The sequence below is a fragment of the Rhamphochromis longiceps genome, unplaced genomic scaffold, assembly GCF_057381845.1.
Source record: "Rhamphochromis longiceps isolate RC_006_pf unplaced genomic scaffold, R_longiceps_female_GT1.1 unmapped_scaffold_4, whole genome shotgun sequence".
In the NCBI taxonomy this organism is placed as follows: domain Eukaryota; kingdom Metazoa; phylum Chordata; class Actinopteri; order Cichliformes; family Cichlidae; genus Rhamphochromis; species Rhamphochromis longiceps.
In genome coordinates, this window is record NW_028187224.1 from 2,489,001 (window position 1) to 2,498,905 (window position 9,905).

Sequence of the window (9,905 nt, forward strand, 5' to 3'; positions counted from 1 at the left end):
GATGATGACGATTACCGGCAATAGAAATGTGAGTAAGGTACCGAACTCAGGTTTGCTCCCGCTTTATTTTTAAATACTCATACGGTACTTGTATGCGCCCTATGGTCCAGTGCGCCTTATGTGTGTGTTAAATACAGTAAGGGCACACATAACTGAGACTGCGCCTTTTAGCACAGTGCGTCTTATGGTCGTGAAAATACGGTATATTAATAACTAACCTCGTGTTGTGGACAAATGATCTCAGTTGTTCTCGTATGGGCTCAAAATGTGGTCATAAATATTTTGTACTTGTAAAAAAGATTTGTATGTGTATAAAAGATTTGTGTGTGGACTTAGAAAAAAAAACCCTGCAAGTTACAAGTACGGATTTTGACCCTATTTTTCTTCCTTTCATCTGATTGGTCAATGTCATGTCAATCAACAATGTAACAATCCAATTAGAGAACAGATGGGTTTGGCTGTCGAGGGGCGCTTTTTTTTAACTGCAGGTCTTTGCCTGCATACATGCACATATGTCCCTCTGTGGGGGGTCACTCCCACTAGGTTTATATCTGGGACTCTCCACCATTTGACCTTAGAACTGAAGAAGCTTCTCGGATGAGAGGTGAAACGTCTTCAAGTAACTTAAAGAAGTCCAGACGCTTTTCTTTGCAAGCTCCTTTGACATTTGACCACGAGCAATCTTTTCTGGTTTCTTTGTAGCCAGAAACCAGCTCTCTCCTCGGCTTCCTCCACTACACGCTTGCCCCACGCCAGTCTCCTCCGTCACTATAAAGGGGAGAGTCATGAGCTCCATCACCCTCACCTGTGCCGTCCAACGTCCCGCCACCAGCCTCCACTGCAGCAGGCCAGAGACCACACCCCTGCCACAATAAGTAAAAGTATATCCTTGCTGTACCCTTAATGCTAAATGTGCTAAATTAACCGCTGCCTTTGCCCCTTTGGGATTATTCTTATGTCACTGGGATGTTGACCTTTGACCTTCACATTAGAGAGATGGGCAGACATAATTAGTGTATGAATTTTAAAGTAACAGGTAATAAAGAGAGTGTAGCAAATGTAGTCAGGTTTATTACTCTGTATCACACATGAGTGCCCGAGGGAGGCGGGGCTGACTGGGGAGACACAGGAAACAGAGAGACAGGGCTGACTCGACATGAAACGATGAAACGTGGGACACGGGAACAGAAACTAAACACAGGCTGAAATGAACACTGAGGGAGGGAGAACTAAGATTACTGAGAGCCTGATAAATAAGAAGAACAAAAACCAAGAAAAACAAGAGTCAAAGAAAACCAAAAACACAAAGCATTGGGCCAGGACCCACTGCTGTGACATTTATATGTGATAAAAACATTAAAAACTGCTCAGATGTTGAAATCTTTCTACGTATACTTTAGGTTCAGCTCTCCAGCCTGGCATTTGGTTAAGCATGATTCAAACATTTGATTTTGTTTAACTGGTTTTAATTATAGTTACTTTTTGTGAACATTTGTTGCAGCATTTAAAAAAAACATCATTTATTTTCAAACTTTTATTTGATTTAGAGCATCATATTTGACCAACGTAAATGTTTTAATTTCATATAAAATAACTGAAGCAGTGAACTAAATATCTAAAATCTTTCCTTCCTTAAAAGTTATAATCCTACTTAAGTTATAGTGCAAACGCTTAAGCAACAAATATACTTGATGCTAATTAATTAATATTTCCCTTTGATGTTGCAACTATGCGGTCACTTCTGTCTTTAAACAAAATAATATTTTCCAGTTACAGAAATCATAAAGTCCAAACTAAAGTGCTACTGTTGCTATATGCATTTTATATAAATCATGGATGATGGTCCTGACATGAAGGAAGAGAAAGTTACAGGTTGCATCCTTTGACTTTGTCTCCGTGCCTTTGGGCGATTTTCAGAAGGACAGATGTTTCTGTTCAATTCTTAAATCAATTTTTTCAAACACAAACACTATTTTAAAGCTTCTAGAGAGTAAAATATTAATGATAATTATAATAACAATAATAAAAACAAAAGCTCTCAGATCCATCAAACCAAGCAGCAGAAAGAACAATAACTGAAGAGAAAACTTTAACCTTGTAGACTTCATTATGTTCCAGCTGCTCTACATACGCTGTGACCTCGAACTTAAGCAGGTCGTAAAGTATGTGCAGCTCAATAACTTCATAATCAGACCCTGTGGTATTTAGGCAGCAGAACAACTAAGAATAACAACTACAAATAATGTTTTTAGGTTTCTGTTGTACTGCAAGGTTCTGTACAGGAGAACCAAACCAAGAGCAAATATTACGTCTCATTTACACCTGAGCACGAAGAGCCATCAACATTTAGCAAATTGAATCATCTTTGTTTAGATGCAAGAAGAATCATATAGAAATGAAAAAGTAGAAATAGAAATCCAGAGCAAAGATATCCTCTAATTCAGCGTAGCACATGTGCAGCTGCTGCGATTCACGTAAGCATTCGGCTCGTCGCTGTTGCAGATTTTTCTCTCGCTGTTCTGGCTCACAGCGCTGCAAACACAAAAATAAATATCCCCAAAGCTGTGAAAGGGAGCTAATTAGTAAGAGTATTGTTACTCTCCGCAGGAGTAGTCCAGCAGTAGAAATCAGTCCAATAACAAGGTGTGTAACATCTAGCAGGGTGACAGAAAAACCCAGGGTAACTTCTAAGGACCTCAACGTCTCTCTCACATTGTGTTTTTTAAACATGCTTCCATTTGTCACTTCAGTCTTTACTCTGAAATACAGGAAGAGAAATCATGGCTGAAACAATTTCTCATGAAACCAGGGGTGTGGTCCAACAGTCAGTTTGGTGAGGAAGGTTCCTAACTGAGAGAAGTGACCCAGAAGTATCTGTGTAGCAGCCACAATGAATCCAGATCATGAGCTTTATTAACTGATCAAAGTCTCTTCTTTCATCTTCTGTATCATTCAGTTTGCATTGGTAATGCCCATTATTGTAATGCTTTTTTAAGACCAGCAAAACTTTATTTCACTTTGGGTTAGCTGGGATAAGTGATGGATGGAGGGAATTTTACTTCAGCCACAGAAATCCTAAACAGGAAGGAGGAGCAGAGTTACAGTGGATCACTATCCAGCAGGGAAACAAGGTTTATTTCAATTTCTTGGCCATGAGTGAGATTTACTGAGTGGGCAAATTAGGGAGACGACACCATCAGATCCCGAGCCCTCCATGTGTTAATCAAGAGACGGCTGCTGTGCTACAACCATAAATAATGAATAAATTAGGAGCTAAAGCTGAAAGGACAGTTTATTTGTACCATCTTCACGTGAACACATTCAAGAACATCACAGATGAAGAAACATTAAAAACTTCCACACTACATAAAGCAAGAAAAATAGTTTTTCTTTCAGGTGGTTTCAGAAAAACAGAAACATCAAACATCTCCAAGACTCTCTTTGAAAGAACTAAAAACCTTTGTTCTCATGGTCCAATCATGAGTGAACTCCCCGATGAAGCCTTGTGTGCTAAAACATGTCAGAGTTTTAAAGGTTAAACATGAGTTTCCAAAACGTTTTGCTGGAGAACAATGAACTATTTGACTGAGTTTCAATCATTTACAGACGAGCAAAACCAGGACAGAGAAAAAAGGACAAAACTGACTCAGTAAAACAACAGAAAAGAAGATCCCATGTAGATCTGTATTATGTAGAAGTTCAGCCCAGCAACCAGTTCAGTTCAACACAAGTTTAAATGATTCTATCTGAACTCTGTGGAGCCTGATCTCAAGCTTTTTGAGTCTGACACAGAAACCAGAGGATCTTTCTGTGTCTTCAGATTCACTGTGATCCAGTGATGGGAGTGATTTCAGCCCTGAGTGATCGCGCTGATGTTTGCACAGAGCAGACAATGAGGTGAATGTTTGGGCACATTGGTAACAGTGAAACAGTTTATTAGTAACGTGGGATCGTTTGTGTGCAGAGTATGAACTGAGATTCCTGAAGCTCTTGTCACACTGGTCACAGCTGTAGTTTCCTTCCATGTGTGTACGTTCATGAATGTTACGATTACCTGACTGTGAGAAGCTTCTGTCACAGTGTCTGCACTTGTGTGGTTTCTCTCCTGTGTGGACTCGTTTGTGTAATTTAAGGTCCCTTGCAGTGGTGAAGGATGACCCACACTGATCACAGAGGTGCTTTTTAACCCCACTGTGAATCAGTTCATGTTGTTTTAACTCACTTGGTGTGGTGAAGCTTCTCCCACATTCTTTGCAGTATTTCAGTTTGTCTCCAGTGTGTCTACGTTGATGTACTTTTAGGGTAATTTGCTGACTGAAAGTTTTTCCACAGAGGTCACAATGAAAGTCTTTCCCACCACCACAGTGATGACAGGGTTGAGAACTGGATCCATCTGTGTCGCTCTGCTTCTAAACAAAGACACAAAGACAGTGTAAGTCAGTCCTTCAACATTTGTATCCTGAACGTCGCCTGAAATAAAGAGCATCTCTGCAGACGTCCAACTACATTTGACTGTTTCAGTTAACACACTCAGTTTACTGGGCTGCAATAACTACAATACTACCACCATAATACTACAGTAATACTAAAATCATAACTGAAAGGAAAATCTGAATAATCACTCAGAGCTGCTTTTCCATGCAGTAGAATTGCTAACATGCTAACACAGTTTAATGAGCAGAGTTGTTCCAAACAGTCAGGCTAAAATGACAAGATAACAATATAAATACAAACCTCACAGTAGCTGCACTTGTAGAGTCTCTTTCTGGTGTGGATCTGTTGGTGTCGTCTCAGGTCATGTGGAGATTTAAAAGTCTTCTCACACAGGTCACATTGATAAGGTCTCTCCTCAGTGTGGGTAAACATGTGTTGTTGTAAGTCTGTGTGAGTTATAAACTCTTTGCCACACTGTTCACAGCAGTACACATCATGTCTGGTGTGAATGCGTAGGTGTGTATTTCGGTTCCCTCTCTGGCTGAAAGTTTTTCCACAGATGTCACAGCTGTATGCCTTAATTCCAGAGTGGGTAACTAGATGCCTCTGTAAGTTGCTACTGTGAGTAAAAGCTCTGCCACACTGATCACAGCTGTACGCTTTAACTCCACTGTGGATGAGTTGGTGTGTTTTTAGGTAACCCTTCCAGGAAAAAGACTTTCCACACAAGTCACAGCTGAACGGTCTCTCTCCAGTGTGGATGACCTGATGCTGTTTTAGTGAAGCCCTCACAGTAAAACCCTTCCCACACTCGTCACAGGTGTGTTTTTTCTCTCCCTTTCTTCTGTGAGGTTTGTTGGCCTCCTGAGAGCGCTGACTTCTGGCTCCATGTTGGTCCTGCAGTGACAGAGATACAAACAGAGGCAGTGAGTGAAATGCAGTCGTGGAACAAACTCAACCTTCAAACTCCATTAACACTAGTTTTAAACCTGAAGGTGGAGCGTGGCACCAAACACCTTAAAGGTCTCTTATCCCCACCTGCTGGTAGTTCTAACACATTACATCCAACCTGCTGTTAAAGATAATTCATGACTGTTCAAACACTAAAATCATGCACACACACACACACACACACACACACACACACACACACACACACACACACACACACACACACACACACACACACACACATTATTTTATAATTTAGATTATTTTGTTGTTTCCTATTACATATTTCTATAATTTGTATAGATTTATACAGAATTATTCAGTGATAATAAATCCTATGTTTGTTTATTCTAAAGGAACCCCGTTAGCTTCCACAACAGATGTTGCTCGTCTTCCGTCAAATACTCACATAAAATATTACACAATAAAGTGGATTCAAGATATCCACATAATTTCACTCTTACATCCACAGTGAGGTTTCACAATTGTTCAAATATAAGCAATCAATAATAATAATAATAATAATAATAACATTGAGGCACATTACACAAGTTTCAAAAACAAATCATGTCTTACAATATTTACAACAACTAAAAGCTCTGTAAATCGGCTTTTAAGTGTTCATTGAAGTTTTGAATAATTCTCTAATTTTTTAAGGCAACTTATTCCACTTAAAAGTTGCTCTAAATGTAACAGTTTTACAAAACGTTACTTTTAACTCGAGCATTTACTAAATTGCAGCTTGTTGAAAACTGTGTAATATGATGATGTATTTCATCTGGATACTGCAGCTGAGCAGAATAAATGTGGTGTGTTTAACAGAATTGCTTTCTTTAGAACTACAAGTAAGCCATAGAATATTTTAGCCTGTACAGGAAGCCAAGAAAGGTTATTATGCATTTTATCAATATTAGTATAGTATGAACATCTTCACACTAATCTGGACGCCTTATTCTGGACTAACTGAAGTCTGTTAAGATCTGTCTTATTAGCTGCTGACCAAATGATTGAACAATACTCCAGATGAGACATTACTAGTGCATTAATGACATCTTTCATAGTGAAGAAGTGATACACAAAGAGCATTTCATAGCCATAGCTATGCCTTGTCGGCAGAGTTATGTGACATTAGTGATGTTTGTACTTTCAGCGTTAACTTGGTTTTAAAGCCTTTAAAATATACGCCGTTCAATAGTCGACCTTCATCTGACAGAGAATGTGATGATTTTGTGGATAATTAAAGTCAGTCATATATCCACAAACACAACAAGCTGAAAGTCAGTGATGCTGCTCGGTTTGCAGTCCTGAACATCACGGCACAAGCAGGATTCACTGCACTGTTAATGTTAGCTGTGTTATATTGCTGCCTCTGTTCGGTGGTGTCGAGCCAAACGCACTTTAACGTGTGTTTGAACGAGCTGACGGTTCACTCGTTAAGCTGAAAGAAAGATGCTTTAATCACAGCAGTCACACATGTGTCCACTGCACCATCTGGAACTCTTCTTGTTTACACTCGTAATAACACAAACACTAAATCCTGCTTCTCTGGTGCTGTTGTGTAGCAGTGTGTACACCTGAGACTGTCACCTGTGTCTGTCCTGCACTCTCTCTCTGTTTCTTTCTCTCTGATTGTGGAATAAAAGTATGAACATGTGTTTATAAGTTACACTTGTGTTTGAATCCTGCAGCTTATCACACATTTGATTTCCATGTGTGACGACTGCAAGTGTCCAGAGTGAGGACAGACTGAGGGAGCCACTGCTGCACATCATCTGTGAGGCTTTGCAGCCCTGATGATCCACCAGGACAAACTCAGCAGTGTGTGAGGAAGAGGAGGAGGAAGAGCCAGCAGCAGCTGACAGATGGAGAGAATAGACAGACTGTTCCCTGTTTGTGAAGGACTGCTAGGAAAGTTTAACATAACTGTCTGTGCTGAATCAGTCTTATTAGGTAATGTTCAAATAATGTGATCATCCCAGTGTTTCCAGTGTAGGAGAAAGTACTCAGGGCCTTCAAGTTACACACTATGAAAGGCAGCAACAAGTTTAATGTTCAGAAACCTAAAGTCTGTATCAGCAGCAGAATGGAGCTAAAAATAAATGTTGGTTTCAGTTCTATGAAGCTTTGAGTATTTTGGATCAGCAGCTGCTGTGTTTGTTGCATCATATTGCTGTAACTGTTTATATGCTTTATATATTCTGAGCTAAGTTGATCTATAGTGTTACATGATACACTCTCAGAAATAATATAAATATATATATATAAATAACTGTTAGTATCATGGTTGCTAGGCAACCTGGGCAGCGCGACGGAGGCTAGACGTCCCATTTCACGAACCTACGAGCCTCGCACTTCGGGCTTAGCGGTCTTTGAGTACGCGGCCCTTGAGGACTTTAAAGCTGCAGAATCTGAATCGGGATACAGCCATGATGATCTCCAGCCTCGTGCTCGCCAACATTCTCACCTGAGTTAAGAAGACGATCACTGAAATGGTCTCAGCAGGTCCTTTGATGACAGCAATGAAATGCAGTGGTAAGGCTGCCACGATTAGTCGACTAGTCACGATTACGTCGACTATCAAAATCGTCGACGACTGATTTAATAGTCGACGCGTCGTTTGAAGCTTTGTAAGATCCCAAAAGCAGGAATAAGTAGTAGGATTTAAGAGTGTAATAACGGATTGAAACAGAAGATGGCAGCACTGCATGTACAAGGATGCCAGCTGCCGTTAAACCCCGAAGAAGAAGAAGCTCTGTCCCAGAATTCATAGCGCGGCCCAGCGCAGTTTCCAACAATAGCGGCAGCTAGTTAGTTTTAATATTACTCTTATTATTCTTTCTGGGTCACAAAATAAACGTTTAACATATTTTCAGGCGAGAATGTAGCTGTGTAAACCTCAAATATCGGCTCAGTTTATCAAGACATCACATATTTTCAAAAGCGCTCCGACGTTTTCGGAGAAGTCTGTTACCCACTAGCTCGATAGCTAGCCGGGGGCCATGAGAGCACCGGACTCCCGGCAGATCGTTTTCAAACCCACCGCCCTACTCAGGTTAAACATGATATATAAGTCACTTAGATAAACTTAAAAATGTTATTGTTTGGCTTTTTTCAGTATTTTATTTGTTCCTGAGTAATTCGGCTGAGTTTATTAAACTTCACCAAAACAATCTGCACATTTAATTAAAATTTAATAAACTACCATCTTGTCTTTATTTTTAGTTAGCACATACCTTAAACACTTAAAGCTGTAAGCTAATGATAGTTATATAAGAGCAGATGCTGCTGGTGCAATAAGCTGTACGTTTTACGTCCAATGGATGATGATCTGATTAGTCGACTAATCGCAAAAATAATCGGTGACTAGTCGACTATCAAAATAATCGTTTGTGGCAGCCCTATGCAGTGGTAAGGCGTTTTGGGGATTAAGTTCGTTTTCATGGCAAAGAAGGACGATGCAGTTCATCTGATCACTCCTCATAACATTCTGGAGTGCAGGCAAAATGCTATTATAAAAACTTAAGCAGCAACTTCTCCAGGTTCCAATATTTATGCAATTCTCAAACCTTTTGGCCACGACTGTATAACCTCTTCTGAAGTTTAGTGGATATTATACATGGTTATGCTCAGGATGTGTCGGCCAGTTTCCACTGGAAACGCCTTTTGGTTAAACTGTCAGCGAGGAATTTGCATTTGCACTGTTACATTTTTATATAACTTTAATGCACATAAACAACAGCTGCTTGTTTCAGTGAAAATACATTGATGGCTTTTTAATAAAGTTGTGCAGCTGTAAAGTATTTTGTCTGCTGTCAATTCTATCGTCAGCTACATCGTTATGGCAAATGTTCAAATGTATATGGTGATAAATATCTTTGGTCATATGGTCCTGCTCTGTCTGTCACCTTCTGTGTTGAGCTCATTGTTTCCTCTGTAGTGGCTGAGCTGAGTCCAAGTAGCTGAAAATGTTCCTCTGCTGCTCCGTCAGACTCTCCTCCTCCTGCTGATCAGCTGGGACACAAAACAGATCTTTGTTAGGCTCCACACTGCACTGAAGAGTCAAAGTGTCTCATATGTTCATCTGACAAGTAAAAGAACACATTTTTGTTTCCCGAGGTGGGCAACTTGTTGGAAACAAACACAAAAGCTTTGAGCACTGATACCTGCCATTGCTGGCATTGAAAGATGCAACGCCAGCAATGTGGATTGTCAAGACTCAAACCAATCATCAAGCAAAGACAACAGGGATCATTTGTTTCTGTTTATTTAGCATTCACAGCATTTGTAGTTGCCTTCTGTGCAGGGGAAGTCCACGCACACTGTGTGGTACCGCCATCCGCAGAAGGTGCATTCAACCTCTGTAAGAGAAACGAGATTGTCTGAGACTGAAATGATATTCACTAAAGAAGTGGTGATTTGTAAAACTTCAAGTGTATGATAAGGTGAAAACAAATACACAACTGCATGTCATGTAGTTGAAGGTTTTTTTTCTTTTGGAAGACCGGAAAACACTGAAAGTT

General features: G+C 40.0%; 1 protein-coding gene across 1 annotated transcript; it reads right to left on the reverse strand.

Moving 5' to 3' along the window:
* Window positions 1-734: 734 nt before the first annotated feature.
* On the reverse strand, window positions 735-9,399 carry LOC146640679 (uncharacterized). Its single transcript, XM_085400076.1, has 4 exons — window positions 9,291-9,399; window positions 4,735-5,331; window positions 4,055-4,409; window positions 735-838 (listed from the first exon to the last, which is right to left on the reverse strand). Exons 1-4 carry the CDS (start codon window positions 9,306-9,308, stop codon window positions 735-737), a joined length of 1,074 nt encoding a protein of 357 aa, XP_085256202.1. The 5' UTR covers window positions 9,309-9,399.
* Window positions 9,400-9,905: the final 506 nt, after the last annotated feature.